This window comes from Anas platyrhynchos, chromosome 7 (genome assembly GCF_047663525.1).
Source record: "Anas platyrhynchos isolate ZD024472 breed Pekin duck chromosome 7, IASCAAS_PekinDuck_T2T, whole genome shotgun sequence".
NCBI lineage: Eukaryota > Metazoa > Chordata > Aves > Anseriformes > Anatidae > Anas > Anas platyrhynchos.
In genome coordinates this window covers 21373725-21401712 of record NC_092593.1, presented here as the reverse complement: position 1 = coordinate 21401712, position 27988 = coordinate 21373725, and the positions used below count along the sequence as shown (strand labels likewise).

General features: G+C 36.5%; 1 protein-coding gene across 6 annotated transcripts; it reads right to left on the bottom strand.

Moving 5' to 3' along the window:
* Positions 1-98: 98 nt before the first annotated feature.
* On the bottom strand, positions 99-27988 carry DYNC1I2 (dynein cytoplasmic 1 intermediate chain 2). Of its 6 annotated transcripts, none has more exons than XM_027461846.3 (17): positions 27812-27988; positions 26138-26255; positions 24569-24683; positions 21048-21138; positions 16658-16717; positions 15288-15403; positions 8279-8368; positions 7885-8047; positions 7694-7793; positions 7041-7166; positions 5932-6078; positions 5494-5607; positions 5031-5164; positions 3869-4013; positions 3096-3236; positions 1982-2107; positions 99-858 (listed from the first exon to the last, which is right to left on the bottom strand). In XM_027461846.3, the coding sequence occupies exons 1-17, from the start codon at positions 27979-27981 to the stop codon at positions 745-747; spliced, it is 2070 nt and encodes a 689-aa protein (XP_027317647.2). In that variant the 5' UTR covers positions 27982-27988; the 3' UTR covers positions 99-744. The 6 variants fall into 6 exon arrangements, with proteins under 6 accessions (XP_027317647.2, XP_038038500.1, XP_038038501.1 ...); XM_038182572.2 differs by having other exon boundaries at positions 27680-27819; XM_038182573.2 differs by lacking the exon at positions 27812-27988 and adding an exon at positions 27583-27708.

Below are 27988 nucleotides of genomic sequence, written 5' to 3'. Positions count from 1 at the left end.
TCTGATGTGTGTAGTAAGATGAAAGCACCAGCTCTCAGTAGCTTTCTACTCTGAAACTACTGAAGAGAGACAGATTAGAGGTCAGGGCAGCTGACAAGTGCTCATATAATATTTATTTATTAATCAGTCTCACCCTTTAATGCACCAGTTTGAACAAAAGAACTTAGTATTAAATATGTATTTCATTAATTCAGGTCCAATTATCAAATAGACTTGTAACTACAGACAAATTTTTATTCACTTCTATTACTAGCTACCAGAGTCTGAGGGTTATCTATAAGCAATTAAATTTACTTGGAATATATGCATGCATATCCATAGGCAGTTTGAATTAAAGAACCCTTCACAAATTTAATACCTCATTAGGGTTAGTCTGTGTAATATAGAAAGTTTAGTTTAGAAACAGAATTTCTAATTTTCAGAAATATACCGTTACAAAGTGGAAATTTCATTAGCCTAACAGCAAATTTACACCAGGTTAGTGTTTCAGCAAAAGAAGTTCCTTGCAAAGTCAAAAGTTAACTGTATTAAAAGTTACACAAATCCAAGAATGTGCTTGTAATTTATATATAAAAAGTGACAATGTAAGATCTGAATTTCAGTGATCTTAACACATTTTCAAAGTCCATAGTTGAATCCACCTGTTCCTGCCTTAAACTATTACTTGAATTGACACATGCTTACACTTTTAAGATTTGCATCAAATAATTCACAAGTCTACCACTGCTGCCCATCTTTAACGGTCTATGCTGGTATGCGGGTTGCAGCTTCCTCTTCTGCATCAGCTCTGTTGGCATTTATTTCTGCCAGCGTTCGACCAAATCGAGTCCACTCATCGCTGCGAGGAACGGCAATTTGCTGTTGACAAAGATAACATTATTTAAACCTACCAGTACATACAAACTGAGCTCATTTTGAACAGCAGTATTTGTAAGAGGTTCTGATAGAACAGCTTACCTTTATTTAGTGCAACTTTTAAAGTAGTCTAAACATCAGAAGCTCTAACTAATAAAAGCAGCAGAATTTGCAAGTCCAGTATTTATGCAGTGATAGTATTACACGCTTGCATGATATGCTTCTGAGATACTACCTCCAAAGAAGAACAGTAATGCAATGTCTGCATCCGATCAGTCACGTACTACTGCAATACACATACTTCAATAGAAACAGCTTCCCTAAAGAACCAAGTCAAGACTTCCTCAATTCATTTTTTTTTTTTTGTTCAATACTTCTGAAGCCATGGTCAGAATTCACAAAAAAAATGGATAGGAAGAACATAAGATTCCAGCAAACTTTAAAGCTTTCTGTTAATGGCTTCATCTTATTTTGCCAGCTGTACAATAACGTTTTTACTTTTTGACTGTGTAGCTGACAGATGGCATGCTAAGAAAGGCAATGAAGCTGGTGAAGGGTTGAGAAAACCAGTCTTATGAGGAGCAGCTGAGGGAACTGGGGTTGTTGAAAAGGAAGCTCAGGGGAGACCTTATCACACTGTAGTATTACTTCTAAGGAGACTATAGCGAGGTGGGCACCAAGTGATAAGGGGAAATAGCCTGAAGTTGCGCCGGGGAGGTTTAGGTTGGATATTAGGAGAAACTTCCTTACTGAAAGAGTTACGTGGCATTGGAATAAGCTGCCCAGGGAAGCAGTTGAGTCACCATTCCTGGAGGTCTTCAAGAAACTTGTGTATTTAGAACTTGGTAGCATGGTTTAGTGCTAGTACATTAGTACTAGGTTAAAGGTTGAACTAGATAATCTTAGAGATCTTTTCCAACCCAAATGATTCTGTGATTTTAAATCATGCTAGAATACTTGAAATAGACATCTAAAAGAAAAATAATTTGATAATAAAAATTAAGCCTTATTCCTTTAAACCAGAGGAGGGGGGAATTTACAAGGAAATTGCAAAACACAAGTCAAAAAAGCTTGAGTAACAACAAAAAAGCTGTAATATACTTTGCACAACACATGGTATACATACCTCTCCCACATCGTATATAACTATTTGTCCCTCTGAATCACCTACAGCAATCTCTCTCCCAGAGTGCGTCCATCTCACACGGTTCAGAGCAGGATTGCCCTCCACAGTAATGCTCGCAGTTGGCACCTGTATCCATTTAAAACACATTGCTAAATATGCACAAGGATTTCTTAAGTTACAGAACATACCTTATCCCTCAATGATTTATCAAAGTACCCAATATCTCAATTTAGGCAGTTTGTAGGTCTCAATTTACTCTCAGCGGCCATAAGCTATCACTAGTGATATAACCAAAACAACACATCTTCTGTCTCTTGGCACTATCAAAAGGCACATCTGCACTCCTGCCATGACACAGGAGGCACATGCCTTTTACCCCCCTGATAGACATGCGTTAATCAGACAGCAAGGAGGAGCCCTGGGAACTCAGGAAAGACTTATAGATAGAGGGCTGGCAGGTCAAATCCAGCCCAGATGCTAGAAATGGGCAACTCCAGTTAAAAAATATAGGCTGGCATGTGCTGCTTCTTCTACAGGACTACTCTTTCTTCTGTGTGCAGCTTTAAGACAGTAAAATTTTAGAAAGCTGAGTATCTGTATGATTTTTCCTCTCAACTATCTCCAACAAGTTTAAGTCTCAGAAAAGGTTTATGCAATAGGTAAGTATACAGCTTACACCAGCAATCCTAAATGTTCAATCTTCTAAGTTTAGAAACAAATTACAATTTCACTGCAGTATTACTATGGCAATAACAATATGGCAATAAGAACAATGGTGGTGTATGGGTAGCAGGTTTGTTCATACTGTTAAACTGCAGGCTGCCATGGCTGTATTGGGGGTGGTCTAAAAATTTACTGTCACAACATGGATTGGTATTAAGCTAACACGTTTTATGTTCATGTTACTGTTAAAACAATTTAATTACTGTTGCTATTAATTATTTAAGTTACTACCCTGTAATCAAAGAATATTTATTAAGCAGCAACTACTGGAATTACAGAATATTTAAGAACAAACAACAAAAATCCTACGGTGAACTCTTTACACTTTTTTCTAAAGTGTACAAAAAAACCTTTCCTGCTATATTTGACTGTTAACCTCACTCTCCCTCACCTCAGTGTCATTGTTGAGATTCCACAGGTCAAGTCTGCCCATCCCATCCACACAAGCAAACAAGGCAGGGTGAGTTGGAGACCACATAACATCATAAACATAGTCTGAATTGTCTTCAAATGAGTAGAGAGGTTTGTTATTCTGAAAAAAAAGCAGATGTAATGCAATACCTAAAGTCAGCATTTCAATTTCAAAAGCTAACAAGTAAGGTAAAAATACAGAACTTCTCAACAACATTATGAGAAATAACTAAAAAATGATTCACATTTTAAACTTACTTAAAAAAGAAAAATACCACAATATAACAGCAAAAAATAGCAATTCTGGCAATAGGAATGCCAATTCTGAGCCTCTACATGCAGTTTAATTGACTTTTGGTGCTGTCCTCTAGTCCTCCACAAAATTGTAAGAAAATGTTTGCAGTACACATAATACGAAGAAACTGAATTTACATGATTTGCATTTGATTATATTGTAATCATTGATATGAAAGGGCAAAAGGTTAAGCAGAATGGATCAAAAGTACACAAATGATACACAATCCGAAAGCAATGACATCTTCATATCATTAACTAGTTTTGTTTATCAGCTGTCTTCTCTTTGTAAGAAACTGAAAAACAAGCACCAGGAATCAACCAGACTACTGCTATGGACCTTGAGGGCTTCACACAATTTGCCTTCAGTTCACTGAAGTTTCTTAAGTAGCTTACATTATAGCACCACCTTGTGTCAAGGATTATGAAGAGAACCACTGAACTATCTATTTCAGTTACCTTAGTTGTCCAAAGCTTTACCGTCCAGTCAAAAGAAGAAGTGACAAAGAGATGTGAGAAGTCTACAGGTCCAACTGCTGCATGGCAGTGAATACCTGTGATTGGTCCCTGGTGTCCTTCAAACATCTCACTGATTCCAGCTTTGCTGTTTTAGAATATATATATATAAAAAAAAAAAAAGTTAATATCTCTGGAAACCATCCATCTGCAGACAAACAGCACTGAAATACAGTTTAAATTTAGCACCAAGAAGATTTTGCCACTTTGTATGGATGTTACCCAATTGCAAAGGCTTCATCTGAACAGGCTCGAATATGGACCTTAATTCCAGTATCTCTTTTCTACACTCTTTAAATGCTAAAATTTACCACAGGGAGCAGAGACTCATTCAGCAGGTACCAATCCACTCATTTAACTACACTGTTCTCCAACCAATAGCTAAAATTTTGAATCATACGAAAAAAAAAAATCCAGTCTCAGGAACTCCCACTTACTTGAAACAGAAGATGCATGTACCTTGTGGACACACACTAGGATTCAGACATAAAAACTAACAACATATTCCTAATAGTCTCCTATCAGAAGCAATGAAAAAGGAGGGAGGAAGGGGGAGAGGAGAGCTGGGAAGAACGTTACAGAGAAGTGATACAATTTTGGCTATTCTGGAACCAAAAAGCTGTGCAGCAAGGGTGATGTGTATTTCAGATGAAACCTGGACACTCAATTATATTTAAGAAAGCAATTGATAAGATACAGTCAGACAATTTCAAAATAGATTGAACAGCAGGAGAAGAGCTAGCCAATTTAAGATTTGTGCGTGATGTTACTGTACAATTATCTGCAGAACTGATATAAAGTTTGGAATGTTCTGCTACAATTCAAATGAATAAAACCTCAGTGACCTGTGCTGCCCCCATCACTGCAAACAACTCGCAGCCAATGAAGAGAGCATAGTACCAATTCAATATTCAAACTCCTTCTGTTTTTAATGAAGCTCCTACTCGGAAAATAGCATGCACTGGAATTCATACACAGCTACCTTGAACCCCATCAAGACTGAGGACTAAGCACGCGCTATGAATATATTAGCAGTGTAAAACATACAGGGATTCATCCTTTTGCTGTTTTTAAGTCCTTTGAATAACTAAAAACTTTTATTCACCTGCCATGGCGGCATGCAGTGTAGACTGAGCCTTCTTCACTTCCAACAACGAAGTTGTTGACATCTCCAATGGGGAAGGACATGCAAGTAACAGCCACAGCCTTGGACTGTTTGTGAACCAGCTCCATGCTATCCTGTAGTGAAAATATCAGTAAAATACTTTTAAAAATAACAAACTGAGTATTATCATTTACAAGGTTAGATTTCTCAATTGTTAAGTATTTTTTGTATTTTGCTTATATAGAATTGGGCAGAAATGAGCAAATTTTTTCTTGTGTTAGTGGCCAAAACAATTTTAACAACATCCCACGGGGCAGAAGAGGTCTTTTATCAAATGTCTACTAAGCTACCTTAAGAATACTTCTGTATTGTGAAAATGTTTTTAATACTTTATTAGAGACATTATGTTTTTTACAAAATAGCTATCCGGAATAGATACTATACATATCAAAAGTTATCTTACCTGTGGCTGGGAAAGCATGTCTAAACTCCAAGAGCATATCTTCCCATCGGTTGAGATACTGATCAAGTTATGAGCATTCTGGGTCCCAACAACATTTACACAGTACACTGGGTGCTAAGAATGTAAAATACCATCAGAAATAGGAATTCCCAAGTCTCAACCAATTCTGTTACAGTTAATATACTGTAAAATATATAGTTTCATTTAGTGAAAGAGAAACAGTTGATCACAGTATGGTACAGAGAATGCTTCCCTATAAAACAAATAGCAGTTTTTCTGACACTTTCATTTTTATGAATAGCCCTGTTCTTCAGTGATAACACTGGAAAAACATGGACATAAACATTTAAGCATTATAAATCAAGTGCACTGGACAGTTTCCTAGAGGTTAAATACATCTCAACAGGAAACAGTCCTTGTAGATATTTCACCCCCTACCGTGTGAGCAGCAGCTGAAAGCGGAGTTCTCTGCACTGGGGTTCTCTTATTGCTGCGATTATCCCATAGCACTATTTGGCCTGAGTATGTGCCACCAACCACCAAATTGGGATGAAATTTTGCAAATGTAGCTGACATCACTGCTGACTGAAAGGAAAAAACAACCAAAATACACAAATAACTATCATTTGCTGACATGACATCTAAAACCAAAAGAAAATGTGACCAAGTATCAGAGTAAGTTCTATGTCTATATTTAATACACTATTTCAGTGTCCCATCACATAGGGTTCAAAACTCTTTGTGAATCCCAATAAGCTTTTAGTTTTAACTTGCATTCCAAAAATGAAGTCTTCCTCCTCTGTTTTTCCCATATGTATGCATTTGTATTTCCTCCTAGCACAGTTTGTTAGAAAGGGAAGGTCCAGCAATGCACAAGACTTTAATAATATTTACCACATTCTGTGGTCATTTTCTTTGAGAACATCGAAATTGGTCTCAATACAATATAGCTACTTCTGCAATCTGGGTTTTGACAGTAATCTGACAACACGGGATTACGTTTTCATTCAACTATGTAATTTTTCAGAATTATGACATTTTGAAAATTATGTGGCTATTCCAGACTTAGCACAATGAAACAGACTTGCATATTTTTATTTTTTTTAATCTTTCGTAAAAACTACTAGGAAACTTCCATCTGCCTTTTTCACTTGCAGCATATGTTTCTCGTTTTCATCGCTGCTCCACCTCCTCAGGCCATCTTCATTTTATTCAGTAAACTACACTCTAGCAGTACACAACTCTGCTCAGTCTCCTTACATACAAACCTTCTTTGTAGTTCAACCATTACACAAGAAGGTTTTTGGTTTTTCAAATAAAATAAGAAAACGAGTTCTTAAGCAAGACTGAACTCTGAACGATGTCAGAAATTCTGGAACAGAAGAATGTTTCTAAACTAAGGTCTCTAGCTATCAACATCTGTTTGCAAATACATGTGGTTAAAGTGAATGCCAGCCCAATGAAATCATTACACTGACAAGCACAAGGAAGGTACTTGTCCAGGCTCATCAACATAAAATCTTTAGCCTCCTGAGACAGAATCATACCTGGCAGTGAAAGACATACTCTGGGGTAGTTTTCTTGTACTTCATATTCCACACAAGGGCCACTCCATCAGGCTCATGAGGTGCATCCTCATTGTTGTTGTAAGAGGCTACAAGTAATTCTGGGTACTGAAAAATACGTGAGAAAGATTCAAAATAGCAAGATGATTAACTAATGGTCCAGACAATCCTAGAATCTTTGTTTTGTGATGCCAAAACACAGTAAAAAGAAAAACAACATGACTGAAAATCATTTACATCATCCCCGTGAGAAACAGTGTCAGTTAAAACAGCATTTGTTACAGATTTAGCTTATAATTAGTATGTTAATACTGTTTTAAGTTCTTGGATTTTTAAAATTATATCTTGCTTTTAAATGTAAAACTCAATACTTTTAAGTGAGCTTTGTTTTATGCACCTAACACCTCTACATAGCTCATAAAACAGAAGCAATTATGAAGATTTTTTTCTTTATAATACAAAGATTTTGCTACTTTTTACAAAACATTGATGTTTGCAAGGTACTGAGGATGTAAGAACTGTTCTAAGGAACACACTTAGAAATACAGCCTATATTAATTTTACTTAGAGAAGGGTCAAGTGGACAGAGCTAGAAGAACTCACAAAGATGACTGCTTAATATAAGCATTTTTTACCTGAGATGACCAGTCCAAACAACTGACAACACGATGCTTTGACCAACGTTCATCAAAAAACTGCCTGTTTAAGGATAGCTTTGCTCCTGCTTGAATCTCTCTATAAAGGCAATTAGAAGGTATTAATCTCTGACCATTTTTAGAGTTAAAATATTGCACATTCACACTAAAGCATTCAATGTTCATGTTACCCTTCTTTGTCTTCTAAGTCTCTTCCACTGTAGTCAAAGAAAATATTGATTTGCTCGGAAAGGGCTCTTTCAACAATCCTTGTAGAGTGGTCAAAGAAACTTAAAAATTCTTCAGAATGCAAAATTTGTTGTTTTTCTTCCTCTGTAAGTTCATGAGGGGCAGCTGGAAAACAAGTTATACACAAAGTTTCTGTAATGCATACTTCCAAAATTTTTTTTTTTTTGGGGGGGGCGGGGAGGGGGACAGTATTCATCATGATTCTGGAAAAATTGTTTCCAACCAGCCATACAATAACTAAGTGTTAAAATGTAGCTCAAATTATTTTCAACTTAAGGAAAGAAAAGTTAAAATGTATTAATGTTTTTCTTTGTAGCACAAATAACTATGAGGTACCTTCCTCCTCCTCCTCCTTTTTAAATGTTTTTTCTTCCTCAGGTTCAACTAATGGCTTTGGTGCAACCACATCATCTTCATCTTCCTCATCTAAAAAGAAAAAGTATAGTGAGACTGTCATTGTTTTTAAAGAGGAACAGTAACATTCTGTAGGAATCTCAAATATATAAAATGGTGTAATTTAGCTTAAAATGGTTGTATTTATAAAGTGTAGTTCCCAGAATAATGTTATCTCAAACCAAAGATCATTGCAATGCTGTCTACACCTGGATTTTAGTTGCGGTAAATTATGTATTTGTATAAACTGAAAAAGAGGGATTCTTTACAATTTCTTACGCAAAGTAGAAAACTCTCTTATAAGAATTTATGATTTACGATGACAAAACCATGTGGTAGATGTATGTTCCGTGTAACATCCTGACACATTAATGTTGCAGAATAAAGAAAAATCAAATGTCTAAAATAGTCTACAGAACAGATGCTTACTTGTGATCTGAAACCATCAGAGTTTAATGGGTCTTCATATGGCATGAAGATGGCTTACATTAGCTTTCAGGTTGCTATTCTGAGAGGCAAATTTTGCTAAAGATAATAGCAGGGAGATTGTCATTCTAAATGCAAGTCTCATTATCTGTATCATGTTTGGCAATGAGAACTTTAGAGCAAAATGTGTTTTCCCTAATTGCAATGAGTAACATAAAATGTTAATGTTCGGGAATGCTGACAAGGTTTACAGCACTTTCTGCATTTGTACACTTTATTCTTTAAATACTGTAAACCAGAAAATGACTTTAAATTATTTGGTGTTGTTGAATAAGCATTTCCTGGCCTTTCTTTATCCACTTGCTCATACAAGCTTCTGAAAAGCTATTTTTATTGGTTAAACAGCTATGTCATTTGTCTATAAGGGAATGGCAGCAGGAGTCTACTACACGCCTCATCACAAGTAACGAGACAGTTTTCAGCAGGGACTAGGCTTGTTTGTTGCAGCCATCTCTCTGACCCATGTTCAGCTACCTAACAACAACAAAAAATCCACATGCACATAGACACAAAAAGAGGGGGGGAAAAAAAGCGTGGTCAGGGGATGGGAACCAGCTGCCAAGCCATGGTCCCAGCAGCCAGGCCAGCTGACTAGATAGCAACAACCAGATGGTACTGCTAGGATTGTCTCTCAGCTATGAGGTGGCAATGGGATGGCACAACATTTTTCTGCCTGACTGCCTCCAATCATGTCTTTCCCCAATGGCAAGCCTGTGCAATTACCAGCACTCCAGGAGGTCTACAGACAAGCCTTTACCCTGCAAACAAAATACAGCTTGTAGGCCATACCAGCTGCCAAACCACACACATAGTGATAGGTTTAAAGAGGTCTGAAAATCTTTCTAACTCCATAGTATAGGCAATAAAAATATAACTGTACCTGCAGGAAAGAAAGCTTTAAATGACACTGTATAATGCACACAATAATACAAACTCCAACTTAATCAAAATGATAATGACGTATGCCAATCCTACATTACTTGAAATTGAGCGATTTTTACGTTCTGACAAGTTTACAGAACTAGGATAAATGGCATGAATGATTTCAATATATGCTCATACTTTTGAACCAAATGGTGAAGGTTAAAATCTTTCCTTTCAAGGGCCTCAATCAGCCACAAAGGAAAACAGTAATCACTGTCTTTTCAGCCAGCCCAACCGCATTTGTCAGCCCTTTCTCCGTCAATGCAGCCAGAGCAATCAACCTGCCAAACATTCAGAATGGAAAAACAATCTGAAAATACAGGGTATAATGCACCTGCCAGTGAAAATGGCCATTTCAAGAAAAGCTAGTGATCTCAGTGACCCTGCTGAGGAGGCGGTGGTGCAAAGGGGAAAGAACGCGTAAAAGAATTCTTAGTGATCTCCACTCTCTTGCACATTGACACTTCCTTACAAAGCATGCCAATTACAGCTTTTGTGCTACTTAAAAAAAATGAAAGCTTTTTTGGGCAAAATAATCACGCAGAGAAACAGAAAGACACTGCTCCTTTTTAGATGGATTCACATGTACAGTGGACTAGTAATCTGAAAACTGTATAACTTCTAGCAATTCTAAAGCACAGATTTCTTAATGTCAAATCACTATAGGTGCGAACGCTAATTAATTAAAAAAATGTAATATGAGTTAACAGACATGATTTTGAGAACAGTAAATACAGGACCACATGTTCACATTACAGTCACTTGGACAAAAATCCCCCTCTCGCTATCCCTGCCAATCAATAATGCAGATTTAAATGACACCTTAAATTCAGATATTTGGTTTGGGGTCACCCGGGATACATTAGTCTAGCTTTGAAAGTCCCAAATTAGAAATTTCAACCCAACCCCCCTGCTAGCCATACTACACTGATTCTAAGTACCATTTTCAGTGACAGGAGTCAAATTCTTGTCAAATGCAGATGGTCAACCCCTTAGTGCTAAGTGACCTTCTAATCTACATATTTTATTCAAAAGATCATATAGTTGATTGCTCATGCCTTTTAATGTTTGAAACATAAATGGCATATATTATACAGAGATCTAAATTCCTTCATAGTACTTTCACTGCATACAGCCAGCTGATATTACTGCATTTAAATGCAGGATACAACACTTATTTTAATATTCTCGAAGTATCAGACTTGAAATTGAACATGTCATCTCACTGTGATTTATCTGTAACTACACAAATCTAAAACCTTCTCTTTAAAGAAGTCACATGCAAACTTTATTATTAAGGGATTGGGGGGATGGGGAAGGGGGAGAAGCAGCAAGTTCTTGATCTCATTATCCAATACCAGGATGCTTTCTCACAGACATTTACAAAAGGCAGCATGAAGCTGTTGGACAATAAATGAGATATTTTTGTTTTAATTACTTCTCACATATCTTGAATTTATAAAATCATAGTTCAGGTACAGGTATTTGCAAAGAATTGGTAAAAACAGTAATTATTACCCAGCAAACACTGGAAGACTACATAATTCCTGAAAAAGCTGCACAACTAAGTCAAAGATCCACTTGTTTCATTGGCGTACTGTATTTAATGTCAGTTATGTAAGTGTGGAAATTTTAAAGGCACTGACTAACCTCATCCTTGTTATTCATTAATAACTACCTACTGATGCTTTATGCTACTTCAGTTGTCAGTATACCACATACAATTCCTCAATTAAAAAAAAAGCACGGTTGTTAAGACCTAGAGAAGTCATAGGGTTCTAAAGACCAGAAATGGGACTCTGTCACATCAACATATTGATGAATATTCATCATAAGATGCTAAACAATTAACTCCATGTTTTTTTCTGACAGGGGAGCAGGGAATCTTGGTTTATAAACAGCCATCTTCACAATGACAAATTTCTTGTCAATGGATGTTAAAAACAGGTTTAATGAACCACAGAATTTTGACTTTGAATTAACATCAGAATCATGATGTATTTTGGCAAGATGGAAAGAAAAGCAGTACTATATACTAGGCTGCACCCAGCAATAACACTACAGAGTGAAAGTTCCAGTTGTCTGAGTAATCTGTTGCTGCAGAGTAGGTTAATCAAAGTTAAATCATCTGTGAAATGGGTGGCTTTTGTTAAGTAGAACGTGTCTTCATATCAAGTTTTCCCATCTATATTTCGCTGTACATTTAAGGCATGTAGGGGTAATACATGAATATATAAGGCTCCATTATTTCTTGTTACAATATTAAAATGTAAAAGTGCTACATTCACCATTATCAAGAATCCAAGAGGCCAATCTTACACCCTAAATCGCTATTAGTCTGCTTAAGTCAGGACAAAAGGACAAAATTAAAAGGACAAAGTGCTTAATATCCTCATTCTATGTCTTGGAGACTTTACCAGACAATAACTCCTCAAAGAGGGGAGCTAATGCAACAATACTGTCTGCAGTTACTTGTGATTGCATATGCGCTGTGTTGTACAGAGGCACTAAATAACAAATAGCCTGTTAGCCCAGGAAAAGCCTTAACTGAGACAGTTGGGCAGAGCTGTATTCACTTATATGCCTATCTTTCTTTGGATTAATCACTTTCAGGACCTATAATATTACATCTGGCCGTTATTGGATATACTGATGACTATTTTCTTTCTATGCAAATTTCAACATTATGTCAGCAAATCACAACGGAAGATATCAAACAGTACATTACAGAGCAGCATAGCTAGAACTATAGATAAGACAAAACGCAGCACTGGTGATTACAGTACTGTACATGGGGGCCAACACAGAGCCTGCAGAACAAGAAGAAGTAATCCAGAGTTCACACATAAATTGCATCTCCGCTGCTGAAACTGCTTCTATCACTGCCTGCTAAAAAGAAACAAGTATATGAAGGGAACACAATTTCAAGTGTATTTTCTAAGAGTAGATCTAGAAGTCTGCTGCCTGATACAGCATGCCAAATAGAGGCCAAACGATAATCCTAATAACCAGTTGATCACAGTAACTAAAAACAATGTCCACCAAAATTGGACAATGAGGGAAGTGGGCAGCAGTGCTGTACACAGAACCATGAGAAGTGGGAAATTGATTTAGACAGCAGAAATGGGGATAATAGAATGAAGATGCTGGGGAATGAAGCCGCCTAAAACCAGGATGTTCACGTTATCATGTTGACAAAGATTATTGAAGTGGTAGTAATGGCACAGAGGCATAGATGTTTAGGCTTATCAGTTACAAAGTAAGGGAGGATAGCACTAAGCATGGCACAACACTTAGAAAAATTAATCTCCTTGGTCCCTAAACCAAAAAAAAAAGTCATTGTTACTGTGTCACAGAATGGCAAAAACAGGAACGTGCCAGGAAGATGAGAAAAAATGAGCATCTCTGCTATATTCCTAGGAACAATGAACCATTCCATGATTACATTTCAGTTCCTTTACATAACAAATACAGCTGTTACAGAAAGGGTAGGATTAGAGGATTGAGACTGTTGAAGAATTTGGAGAAAGAAATCCAAAATGTGAAAAAAATGAAAGACTGAAGTGACACATTTAGGTTTTCATTGAAGCAAGAAGCTCAAGGAGCACTGAAGTCTCCACCCCGACACCATTTCTTATTGTGTTTCTTCTCTATGTCCTTAGTGACTTATTTGTATACATTGAACCCAGAAGAAAAAGCACAATGGGTGCAACCCATAGCTATGAGAAAACCATAAAACAAATACTGCAGATTTACCATCTAAGTCTACTTTGGGTATCTTCTTACAAGAACGATGAAACATGCTTAACAACTTCAAGGGGAAATTTATTATTCTGTACTGTACAGAATACAGTAAATAACTTCCTGTGACACAATACTTCCTACTCTAAAGGCAACTAAATCTCTAATCACAGACTGAAACTGATTTTTAGGAGATATATTGACTTTATTCTTTTATGATGCTATAGGAAGAATCAATCTTCCCAAGACAAACACTGAGGTCACAATAAGTCAGCCTGTCAGTACTTCAATTCTTTGCATAGAGGGGCAACGCTGCCACTAGCACTGAGGTGACATTCTAGCTCCAGCATCAAGGGCTACATGCAAACTGGTCATGCTTTCATGCCAAGCAGAGAGGAATGATCACTGGCTCGAACCAGCTGCAGCTGAGAAGCCTATCGAGAAGATAGAGGGGAGAGCCACTTCATGTTTAATATTACCTAGGACAGCACAACATGTCTGCACTACAGGGAAGCACGATCATGTAAACTTAGTCTACCTCCCTTCTCTAACTAGAAGAAGCATTTTCCTGCTTAGATTTTTGAACAACTGAATGCTGTCCTTTCTGTCAACTTCTGAGAGGTCTGACTTCCACCTTTTTAAGCCAGAACCATTACGGTGAAAGGTATTCATAACTTGAATTTAACTCCATTACGCTGAACCTAAAATGGACGTCTTCAAAGGCCAACTTTAAGCACGAAGGGGGGCACGAAGTCTCCCCTGTGTAATAGTTGCTTTAATTGTGTTGCCACAAATATTTCCATGGCAATTAGCAACTCTTTCAGTTTAAAGCTAGTTTTCCCCAACTTCCTCTCTGTCCCAACAGACAATAGTTTTAGCTTGAATGTTTCTCAGTTCAGGTCACGATATAACACAAAACCAAGATACTGTCATTAAAGTAGGTTCTCTTCAGTTCATTTTATAAGAAGAAGTGAACAATGGATCTAAACTAGCTGAGATGTCAACTTAAATTGTGAACATAAATCTTTTACAATGCAATGATGAGCAAGCATCTTCAAGTGACTTCTGTGAAGCACATATATATAAAACTAAAGAGTGTACAGAAAACAGTATTGTTTTTAAGGTAGAATGGATCATGAGACACTATCTCTACTAAGACAGCTTTCGGATAAACACAGAAGTACAGGTGACCCAACTTTATAACTCCCCTATAGTAAACGTCAACTACAGCCTGTCCACTTAGGGTGAAACTAAGATCATACAATGCCAGGCAATTTCCACTGACAGCAAGCAGCACAAGTAAAACTCTTTGAGCACACAAACTACGAACTAAGTCTTCAGATACCATGGTGAACCTGACAGAGGGAAGGAAAAAAACCTCAAGGATTAGAGAATGGAAAAAGTGAAAATTGGGGAGAAAAAAAATAAGGATACAAAGCCTTCAAGTAAGTTGTGTGTGGGTTCTTAGGTGTCATAAATGCAAAATACATCCCACTTTTTGACCAGCTGTCAGCTACTTAAGCAACTTGGTGTCTATGCGTCATGTTTACCACGAGTACAAAACCGCCATGTTTTATTAACAGAGCAATGTTACCATTAAACAAGATGCAGAATGACAACAACCCTCTAGGCAAGACATGTATGTGTTTAATAGAACTTGTATTAATTTTCTCACAAATCAATCTTCATTCTACCACATTAAGTTTCAAGATCACAAGTGTTAGCTCTAATACAGTCAGTAATCATTACTGCAATAAAATAAAAGAAAAATAACTTAGGTTGAAATAAGTTAATCATTCACCTTCCTTTGGCTGAGTCATAACCGGTGTTTGTGTCTCCTTTGTATATGTAACAATTTCTCGAGGAGGAAAGTCAACTTGTGTAATTTTGGCCATTCCAAGTTTAACAGGTCCACGTCTACATGAAATGAATAGAAACATTAGAAAAAACAGTTAGTTTTATGAATTACTTCACATTTTGACTAGAATAATACTCGTGTCATCACGTCACAGCTTTGTCAAACTTAAGCCAGGTGGAAATTTAATCCTGAAGAAGTCACAAAATTATGATTATTATTTTCACTATTATTTAAAATCAATAGCTATTTCTACATGTAAGACAAAAATAAAGACGTGCAAATATATACAGATATCTGATTATTTGATGTCATTTTAAAGCTTTGTTTTTGCAGTTGCCTAGGGTACTGCTACATATATGAAATACCCATATTTTCATTGTACTGATCTGCTCACATGACTATTTGGATTTATTTTAGGACTTTAAAACTTAAAAGAAACAGCTTAGTTACCCTGAATATAAAAGTATTTCCTAGTCCACTTAACTGTGCTGCATTTTTTAATTTATTTTCTTATTTTTTTAAATCTATCTGTAGGCTGCTATTTAGAACTCAGAACTGCAAGTCTGGTCTGAAACTCACACACTGACAAGTGATTTATCCATAATACATTACTCCAGTATATAATACTGGAAACCTCTGAGCTTTCTGACTTTAGCTTATGAAAGATGCTACAAACACAGAAAGCCAGTATCAAATTACAATGCAAAAATATATTTCCAAAAACTACACAATATTAATTCAGTCTTTGTAACATCCTGCAAAAGCATATGTACTGTAGTAATTACGTGAAGATCTACACTCCATGTAACTAAATTGCTGTTAATTTCTTATTAATGACCCCTCTCCTAAAATGAAAGAAAAAAAAAAGAATCTCCTTTTGAAGTTTTCAGTGGACAGAATCATAACTCATATAGACTGATATGGGTTTTATTAAGTAATTATAATGAGCTACAGCTCAATATAAACATTTGTCATTCATGTATATTATAAGATGGGAGTCATTCTGTCTGTTTTTACATGTCTAAGTTTTTTATTTTAAAGAAATTACTTTAAAGTTTGTCTTGCCAAAGAAAGACTCAAAGAAAACATCAATAAAGTAAGCTCTGTTACTAGAAATAAGCACATTATTTATATTAAATGAGATCAAAACTTCTCATTACCAGCAAACTGCACAGTATCTTGGGACACTGAACTACTGTAACTCACAGAACAGTCTCTTAACAGTAACTTGATGTCTTAAAGAAAAAGAATAGCTCTTATACATATTATCCAGAAGTATATGAAAGAGGGAATATAAGAAATCTATGCAATACCCCAGATCGGAATCAGAGTGGAGCTGAAGAACTGATGGATCAGTATCCCAATGCAGCGTCCTGATACCACAGGTTGAACAATCATGCAGCATTAGCAAAAAAGGCCAGAGATTAGTGAAGCAAATACACACTATGAAATGCTAGAGTTAAAGTAAGCTTAAAGTTATTTAATTGTTCACAAGAAACAAGGCAACATAACATCAGTTAAGGGAAATTCAGCAAATATTCAGTGCAATAAGTACTATATGCAGTAAATACAAAAGTTAAAAAAGCAAACAGAATTCAAAGCTATTAGAAAAGAATTAAAATCTTTTAAAGACTGAAAGTTAAAGATCTGCAAATAAATGCGGCCTTTGTGAGAGGCTAATAAAAATATTTTAAATAGTGACAAGAACCACTAAAAACTTTCCTATTTAAATCTGTTCAGATTTGTTCATGTCATATGAAGACAGATTTGTTAACGTAACGCAATACTGCCCAGAGCAGTAAATATGTGGAGGAAATTGTCATATTGGTAAAGGAAATGAGTCAACACATAAACCTTTTGGTAGAGGGGGAAAAATGCATTTCCACTGGGAAAGAGAACTGCTAGAGTTTCCAAGATGTGACATTGCAGTAATTATGGGTTAAGCACTGCCTTGGGCTTCTAAGTGTCATCTGATTTAGAGCCAACTCTATTTAGGATACTTAAATCTCGTAGAACTAGTGGACTTTATATTAATAACACATTTCAAAGTCATATGGAATAATGAACAGAACAGATCAAGTCACTTTCATATCTGAAGAAATATGAAGTGGGAACTAGATCTTCCCTCTCCTATCATCTTAAACCTTCATACCTTCTCCACAAATTTCCATTTAGTCTACTGCCTGCTATCAGGCTTAGGCAAAGTTTTAAAACAAGCATACAAGAGAGATTAATAGATGAACATGCATCTGAAGTTTTCAGATATTATTTTTTTAAATCATGTTTTGTAGCAAATGGAAAATTGTTTTATTGACTTATCATATTTAAATAATAAATTCTTTATTTTTTCAAATTTTATGCATGGCATGGCAATGTTCTTATAAAGCAAGCACAGAATTCCAAAACAAAGATGATCACCAAAATTTACAGGCAACATGATGAAAACTCACAGCTTCAAGTGTGCCATTCATTACTTTGTTCTTGTAGAAACCATACATTATAAGAACACTGAATTTTAATTAAAAATTACAAATCCACTGTTCCACTGTTAGTTAGAAAAATCAATCTGCGTAGCTGATAATGCACCCGTAGCCATAGCTTAATACCTGAATATCTAAAACCTTGACATATTTTCTGTGCATCAAAAAATACCCAATTTTACCATTCATTATTTTGAGTGTGCCTATTCTTTATGTCTCTGCTATTTTGTTCGGCTAAGTAGATTTAAGCCTGAAGTTTAATTTGGTGCCTGAGATTTCAGGCTGGATATTGTTCATATAGAGATTCAATCTTGCCATGCATATGAAAAAGAAAACAAAGCAAAACCAAACCACCACCTCCTCAACCTTCATGTTGCTTCAGCAAAGAAAAACTTATCTATAGATTCAAATGCTCCATCACCACACTTTGCCAACTTTTTCTGTCCCACTTAAGAGGAACTTAGGGAAAGCAACATAAATTTAAAAGGCTCCAACCTCTGTGCTTACTTAAGACCTAGTCATTACTGAGGTTGCCCTCCTGTTTTCAAAGGTGTTTTTTTTTTTATATTAAAATAACAATACTCCGCCTTTTAAAATAGTTAAAATCAACACGCACTATAGTACTTACAGTTAAATTCTTCTCAGAGAGATTCTTTAAAAAAGTGACATTCTGAGATAAAACTCACCTATTACATATGTATCACAAGCATACAAAATACTGTTCCTTTTGTTTTCCAGAAATTTGTTATGCCTTAAGTTAAATGAATTTATATATAAGCTTCAGTGAACTTACGCTTCTATTTATCCACATGCTTGAACTTGTTTAAATCTAGGTAAATTCCTAATACACATATATCTAAGAAGTAGTTTCTGCACTTATAAACTAATTATTTAAAATACCCACAAAACTTAAAAGTAAACTAACTATGCTAATTTCCAGTCTTAAATTTTTACTCTTAACTTAGAAAGAGAGAGAACGCTGAGGTGAGAAGGAACAAATGGTAACAAATGCAGAACCAAAACTCTTTACTGAAGTAAAGACAGATGGAAGTAACAGGAAGAACACAGTCTGACCACTGCTTTACTAATTACTAAATAAATGAAGTTACTGGCAATGTTCTGTATCAGAGACAATAAATGACTAAACTCATAAAGGAGATAATCATCATAAAGTATGGTTGTGGCATGAACAGAGAACTGTAGAATGGCCATATACCAAAAAAGAACTGAAATAACACACTGATGTGAACAGAAATACATACATTGAAAACAATACTCTCAATTTAAGATTATCAAGAACAGTAGAACTTGCCTTGCTAGCATACCACACATAGATATGAAGGCCACCTACGAAATGCCAGCTATAATGCTAGGGCACATCACACAGTCCAACTTTTAGGTTGAAGTGTATGCATACAATAGGAATGCCGTACAAATTTAGGATATAGACATTGTTTACTGGAGGAGGGGAAGAATGTTACCTGGTGGTCAGAGACTAAATAAGCAAACTCAGATCTCTTACAATGACATATATAGCCTTAAATTTAGCTATGAATTTCCTATCTCCATGCCTTGAAGACCACAGTCTTTCTATGCTTCCATGTGCGGAAAATTGTGCAGACCCAAATTTAAAGTTTACAAATGGATGAAGCTATAGAGGCTTAGGATGTAAGTTTTCTCAAGTCTTCATTAAAAAAAAAAAAAAAAAAAAGCATGCATACAACAACACTATGTTGCTATATATCTGGAACATACAATCAGAGGACACAGTACACCTATGAGGCAGAAATAAATTCAGTACACAACATGGAGTTCAATTACAGATGTGGTGAAAATACTGTTTCATACTAACTTTAAATTATATACGAATGAAAATAGAAGCCTTTTTTACCCCCACATCAAGTAACTCTTCTTATGTTTTTTTTTTTTCCCTTCTATACACTGAATTTAAATATAAAATGACAGTTTAATAACCAGTAATCACAGGTTTCAAATAATTTAAAATTTGCTTGTTACTCAGTTAAGGAACAATGCTATTGGTTCTTTAGTTACATGACACATGGACTTGAACTGCATAGTGAATAAGCTATGCAAAAGACTGCACCTGAGTGTTTAAAAAAAAAAAAAAAAAGAAGTATGGATTCATATCTGCTGCCTCTAGCATTCCTTGTTTCAATTTAGTGGTCGCTACTTTGAAATAAAGACCTTATCACCTTTCTTCAGGTCATTAAAAACTTGACTATTTTCAGGCTAAGACTGTGTACACATAACCCACAAGTGTACAGTGTACTCCAGTCTTCCAAAAAGATGTGTAAAAGTGGTATAATTATTCAGTCTTTCTCCAGAACAAAGATTCATTCACAAAGGATGAACAAAAGGAACTGAGGATGCTGTGCTTTAATGAAACTTCATCCACAATGTATATTCAGAAGCTACAGTACATGAGCAATGATTGTGCAGGGGAGGGAAAACGTTATCAGTGTTAATAGGCAAATGCTGCTCTTGTTCAGAGAGTGCGTGGAAAACATCAGAAATACCCTTCGGAAGTAGATTCCTATCTTATCACCCATAAAGCTCCATTCTTAGTTCCTAGTTTAATGAAAGTATTTAATTGACTCTCTTTACAGTGGCATTTCTCAAACTGTTATGAACAAAACATTGCTCAAAAGGATGTAGCAAGTAGCAAAACTGAAAAAAATGTGGCTATTCTAACATGCTTGTAGCTTGTGAGTCGTACAGTTAAGTTCTGAGGACAGCTGCAAGGTGAAATAACTTGGGAATACAGTTTTAAGTGAAAAAAAAAGAAATAAGGCAAGGTTTGTAGACAGCATTTTCTGTTAGATCCAGCAACATGGAGGGAAAAATAGCCAATATCCATACACACTCTCCTTTAAAGAGCTGGGAAGTTTGATTTTTTCTAGTTGTTCTTTTGTTCAGAGACATTCATGCTCACAAGAATATTATCACAAGACTTTCAGACTCTTTAAAGATGAAACTTTAAACCTGCGAGCTCAAAAACCTCAAAGTTTATGCTGGCAATCTAAAATCAGTTAAGCGTAGTTGCATTTCAAATTTAAAAGTAAAGCACTTCTGTAAAGTAGTCACTGTTCACAGATTCAATATTGGTGTAAATTGATATTCAAGTAATTAACTTTGATTTCTTCTAAAGTTTCATTATTCAGAATGCAAGTGTTAAGCAAAGGAATATAACAAGGTGACATACCTAGATCCAACAGCGCCATCACCCGAGTCCTGGCTTCCAGCCTCACTTGGCGTACTCACAGATTTGGAAGACGGAGAGGTAGGAGGAGGGACTAAATAGTGAAACAGACAGGTATCCGCTGTTACTACTCGCAGAGGTTGCACAGCTTAGGATGTTTTAAAATTAATTTAACATGAATCATTAAAAAAAAAGTGATGGCAAACAAAAAATACATGGATGAAATGAACAGTAGAAAAAGAGGGGAAAAGACAATGTTAACATTTCATGCTGGTCTTTCATGCAATTGTTTGGCATTTATGCATCTGGAGCATACAAGACGACATGGAGGGAAAAACATTAAGAAAAAATGACTTGAAAACAAATTTTTAAAAACAGAATTTTTTAAAAAGAAGGTAGCATCTATTTTTGCAGGACAATTCCCACTAAATCATGTTGATAAAACATAAAAGGAAGATACTTATTAACATAGCTTTTCTCAAAAATTACACACTGAAGGTATTTAACTGGTAATTTTATTTCAAAGCATATAATCACAGAAATGCAGACAAAAAAAGTGGCTTTGTCATGGAGCATACTAGTATTTTTGTTTTAGTTCTAGACAAATCAACACAAAATCTGTATATTACACTCAAGTTTGTTAGTGTTAACTTTTGGGAGATTTTTGTGGTTTTCTGTTTGTTTTTTGTTTTACCTGACAAGCAGGCTAGTACTGATACATTGAAACTTTTTCTTAAAGTCAGTTCATTTCCAGCATTTAGATGAAGATTGTAATTAAAATCACCATGTTTTTTTGGAACTGATACATAACAATGAATCATATACAATCTAAAGAATGTAAAGCTATATCAAAACTTTTTAACTTTTCCTTCTAGAAATAGTTATTTTTTTGTTTGTTTTAGAAATAGTGAAACTCATTATTTAACAAAGCTTAAATTTATGTTTAAGAATCAGAATGCGCGTTGAAGGTTCTTTTATGCTTCACTTTTCAGTAACATGTAGAGCATTCATAGCATGGATTTACTCCTTAGCAACACCAAAGAATAAACTTTAACCAACTGAAGACCAATTAGTTATACAAGTTGGCATCTATCCTGTTAGAGGTCAGCCAAGGGAGAATTCTGAATTTAGATCTGCAGCATTTCAGGAGAATTTCCTGAAATCACAAGTATATTGGAAATTCTGAAGAATGTTTCCATCTTATCCCAAAACAGAGACATCATTCTGGTTGACAGAAATTCTACCCTGAACATGCAAAACAGTCAATATTTTGACTGTTTTTAATAAATTTACTCAATTCAATAAATTGAGTGTCTCTACAAGAGAGACTTTCATATAGGTTTAAAATCATACAGTTATAGTTCACAAATACATACACATACCTATATTTTATACACATGTATGGGTGTGTATGCACACAGATAAGTTTTGAAACGTTCTCCAACCCAGCATCACTATCTACTGAATAGTTTATGCTAAAGGAAACATCTATAGGCCTTCATATTGTTACATGTCTGTGCATTACTGAAAATGACAGCATTTTAATGTCACCCATTCTTAAACAAACAGGTGAAATGACAAACTTATCTTGTCACCATTTAAAAAAAACACAAAAAACACACAAGAACTATATATACTGCTCTAGCAGTATGGCCAAAAAATTCAGTAGCTTAGTTTAATGATACAGTGCCCTCTTGTGGAGCAAGCTGTTTTTAGGAAAGCCTTCCCATTGGTAAGGCAGTATCTCTCCGATAAGTGTAAAGAACATGCCAAGTAAAAGTCCACCTATCCCAACAAAGGATGCCTTCTTGAAAGTTATTTGTTATTTTCATTCACATATATATATATATATATATATATAAGTGAATATATATGATATATATATGATATATATATATATATAATATATATTACACACACAAATATACATGTATAATACATAAATAAATATATGCATTATATATAGAGAGAGAATGATAGATATCAAAAACATACTTACACTAAGGTCCCTTCTCCTGTAAGGAAGCCACCTCTCCTTGGCAGTTACCAGGACAATAATTACCTTACAAATTCTTAATACAACTTCCTAGGAAGGAATCTAATCTCAAATAATCCACCCACACTAACAGCATGAGCTGAAGCCATCTGCACACCACGCTGGTCAGCTGTGTTGGCTTCAGTTCAGGTGCTTCAGCACTGTACTGTCATGCTTTCCCAGTACTCAGTCAGCAGACTCAGCTTGTGCCTCAGGCATGCTACTGAGAGGTAGCAAGTAGAACATTTTAGTTTGATCTAGCACTCATATTAGAACTATCTATCTTGAAAGGGAACAAAATGAATTATCTGTGTAACTGTGTACTTACAAGGCAGTGACTAAATAGGGGATCAACAGGATTAAATACAACACATGCAGGGTTGTGACCTGTTATCAGACGCCAGCACATCAAAAAAGTTTTTAAGGACTGGTCATCCTGTGTTTTTTAGGTTCTCTCTTACAGATTAAAAAACTAACCAAACAAACAAAAAAACCCACACCTATTTCTTTAAGAGTCTCATGTTAGCTGCCTCAGCAAAGCCATGTGCAAGGAGGTTTTCAAATATTTGCCTGCTGAAGAAAATCCCTAGTAGCTAAGAATTGATTACTTATATGCTAGTGCTAGCATAGCCCAAATGCAGTCTACCTACAACTGAACTGTGAGAACAACTCAAGCTATTAAAATTACTGCTGTGGCTGTTGGAATGGGGGCAGTGTTAATGTTGTTTATTTCCCATTCGTTTTCAAATGTTTGAGGACAGTCCAAAAGCAATTACGAAGTTGTATTCACACACAGACTATACCTAATTATTATTACTTTTTATTTGCAAACCCAGTTGAAATAGACCCTCATCATCACTGAGCCAAACTGAAAATTAAGTTTTAACCCCTCTTTGATTTCAGAGACAGAGTTGAAAATTGGAGTTGAAGTACCACCCTCTTCACTTTCATTTACCAGAGATAAGTAGCTAAGTAAAGGCAAAAAGCAACAACCAATATACTAATCCATTGAAGAGCAGCACAGATACGAATCATCATCCGTGACAGTTAAATTTTATACTTAGCCTTGCTATTACTCCATCAAATTCAGTCAGGTATTTGAGATAAGGAAAATTAGGACATAAAAGGCACAGAAAGAAAACAAGCCAACCCCACATGAAAATATTAGGATTAAGATTTAGCATTATGAGAAAGGGGAAAAAAATGTGCAGGGAGAACTGAAAGAGAAAACAACAAATTTGTGATACTTATAACTAAAAAACTCCAAATAATCTTAGTAGAAAGCATATATTTTATGAATCTTACTAGCAATGTGTACTGAAGCACATAAACATATCACTAGACATTTGTAACAGAGACAAAGTAGTACCAGAAACAAGACATGCATACCCAAAAAACAGTGGCCATAGAAATTTCATGCTACTTATATATGTATCACAATACCACCAACAACAAAACACTTCTTATAAACTAATATAAATATTCCTACCAACAGGAGATTCCGGTGTCAGCCCCATGCTCTGAAGTAATGCTTCAGCTTCTCTTCTCTTCTTTTCAAGATCAGATTCTTCTTGTACAGGAAGAACATCCTTCTTCTGATCAGTCTAAAAATAATTCAATATCTAAATTCTGGCATTTAATAGGTATTAGGAATGGTTTCACTTTATTTCTCACTGCATTTTTTGTGATACTAAAACCTATAATCATATGGGTTAGTTACTTGACTCTATCTACAGAAAGCATCTTGGGAATTACTAAAGCAAAAACAGAGGGAATCACAAGTTTTGCAGCTTTAATACTATCTTTAAGTAGTTTTCTTTAATAGTAGTTTTGTAATCTACTAGATTTCACACACAAGAAAGTATTAATATCACACCCTTATCCTTATATAATTTAGAAATAATGGAAGCTCTACTGTGAAAGATTTGAACACTCCTTATTTTTCCACAATTCATTTAACTGCTTACTCAATTACAGAATTTAAATTCATAGTTTAAGGTGTTCAAAACTCAGTCACTGTCAAGTGAATATTTCTGTAAAAATAAATTAATTATACAAATACTAGCCTTTAGCAGATGCAGCAAAATCTAGACCAAGTTACACTAACCCTACAACATGATTAAAGACTAACTGCTTCTCATGTTACTACACATCATACTTCTGATCCACTCTACGTCTTTTAAAAAAGCTATTTCCAAACTTTAGAGGAAGATCAAAACTGATAAGCTGGGAATCATATGGGGAATCTCAAGTACAGACAATACGTAATTGCAACATCATCAGAACATAACTTGAGATATTTCCCTCTCCAGTTTGTCTGAATCATTTTGCTGGCAGCTGCCCAGACTTCAATCATAAGCTAATTTAGAACTTGTATAAGATCATAACCAAAAGAGAGGATGTCATGACAAGGGACACAACACACGAAAGCATTCCAAAAGAAGTTTTGTTTACGATCTGCTTTTCGGAGAAATGTAGCAATACACCAGATTGTCACTTACAGTAACAGAGAGAAATCCAGGAGACTGTTAACAAATCAAGTCTAACACACAAGTAGCACGCATGTCCTGAGCATTGCTCTGACTTTAAAATTCAGGTTAAAGATGAATCAGAGCAGTATAGAGCATGCGGTTCAATAACAATACTGACAGTCAGACAACTCATACAGACATCCTTGAAACTGCATTTCAGAAAGGAATTCTTCAAGTTACATCATCACAAATCATTTAGTAGAGCTTTTGTGCAATATTTCAGTTAATTCTCACAGTAATTGCCTAATTCATTATTTATGATGCACACAAGCATACAGTTTGTATTTCTAAAACTACACATGAGATTTTTTTTAAAATCTACCTTACCACATGGATAGTTCTAAAATAAAAGTAGGTGTTTACTCTCACAAAATGAAAGCACTACATTTGCATGGACCATTAAACATAAAACCTTAAATAACTGTGGAGCGATAAATGCAGTCTTTTTGGACAGGCTACATGCATGTATATTTGGGGCAAGTTACATAGGCAAACAGTCAAGGTTCAAAGGGAAAGTTATTTCTTACTTCTTTCTTCTTTCTTTCTTCCTCCTTTCTTTTCTTTTCCTCTCTGATCTGAGCTAATCGTTGCTTCTTGCGCTCCAACTCCGCCTTCAGTTCACTTTTGTCAGACATGGCTGAAACACTGATCAACACAGAAATCATACCACTGCTTTTTTTTGTTTGCTTGAGATTGCTTATTTATAGGAAAACAGCTATCATTGAAGTAACTATACTAAAGATAGAACAGTGAGAAGTCTTTCAATCCTAATTAAAAAAAAAAAAAAAACATATTCCTATTTCCATGTTTTCTTCACTCTGTACATTCTCACTACTAAACCTGACTTAAAACAGGACGATGATATGGTGACAGCACCCGCTGCTAAGGTAGTACTGAAGCTGTTTGGAGGAGCTGCTCTGAATCATACATTAGGCACTGAAAACAGGGTTATCTGATCTTGCCACAGGATTCTGCACAGCTACAGAGCCAACTATGACACATACGCACATAAAACTGCATGGACAATGCGCCTGGAGTATTTGTACTTTCTCTTTCATCCCCTGACCATTGACACATGACAACTTAGCGGTATGGAAGCGATATATCCTGCTACATCCAGTTGCAGAACTTAAAACACAGATTTAACAAAAGATTTAGCAAGTCTACCATAAACTGCAAGGCAAAGTAGGTATCGGCATGACAGCAAAAAAAAAAATCCTGTCAAACATGCAATACCAATCTTTTTGTGTTTTATCCATAGATCTTTTACATGCTGCTAAGAAATTGTTGGATCTTTTAAAGACAACAATTCTACAAAAGCTTTGTTACATAACTCATCCAATTAAAAACAGACAGGAAATCCAATAACAAACAAAAGCAGAAGAAAAAAAAAACACTTCAGAACTTAAAGATTTGGGACACGGACACGAAAACCTGTGTGAACAGGCTGGGTGAACAAACACTCAGTTTTGCAGTAAGGCAAATCTGAGCGAGTAAAGAAAGTGCAGAAGTGGTTCTACCACAGCCAAGGGATCTATAAGGGCTTTTGCACCAAGCGTGATAATACTGACATCAGATTACACATCAGTAATACGGCTATTTACGTATTTAAAATTAAAAATATGCGCAAGCGTTTGCATAGTCCATCTAAGGGCAGGAAAAGCTGTAAAACGCTGCAAGGCTGACACATTTACCCCCCTGTACACATCGGCAGCTCTTCCTCCATATTGCCTGCAAACACGTCAGTGCCAACAAACGATAATAATAACAAAAAAATGGCATTTCAGGCTTCAACGCCGCCCGGGCAAGGAGTGCTGTCACCGCACCGCGGCCCCTCGCCCCAGCCGTCCCCCCGCGCCCCGCAGGCCCCACAGCGGCCGCAGCGCCCGCCCAGCCCCGCCCGAGGGCGGCAGGGCCGAGCCCCGGCCCCACGGCCCGCAGCCGGCACAGGCAGGGCCCCACCCCGCCCCACCCCGCCGCCGCGCCGGAGGGTCCCCGCTGACAGCCGGGCCGGGTGAGAGCAGCGGCCGTTAGAGCCGTTGGAGCCGTTACCGCGGGACCCCGCGCACCTGACGCCGGAGCCCGGCTCCGCGCCCCGCTCGCTTCCGCCCCGCTGCACAAAGGCGCCGGCAGGTGACAGGCGGGCGCCTACGGCGGGCGCGGCGGGTCAAACCAGCCGCCAAGGCGCTGCGGAGACTTACGGCGGAGCTCCGGCAGCAGCACCGCACTCCTTGGCGCCGCCCGAGGAGCGACCCTGAGGGGAGGGGGGCTCGGGCGTGAAGCCACGCGAGGAGGCGGAGGGCGCTACCGCGGGCCTCGGCACCGCGCCCCTTCTGCCGGGGAGGGGGCTCAGAACAACGACGCCCAGCATGCAACGG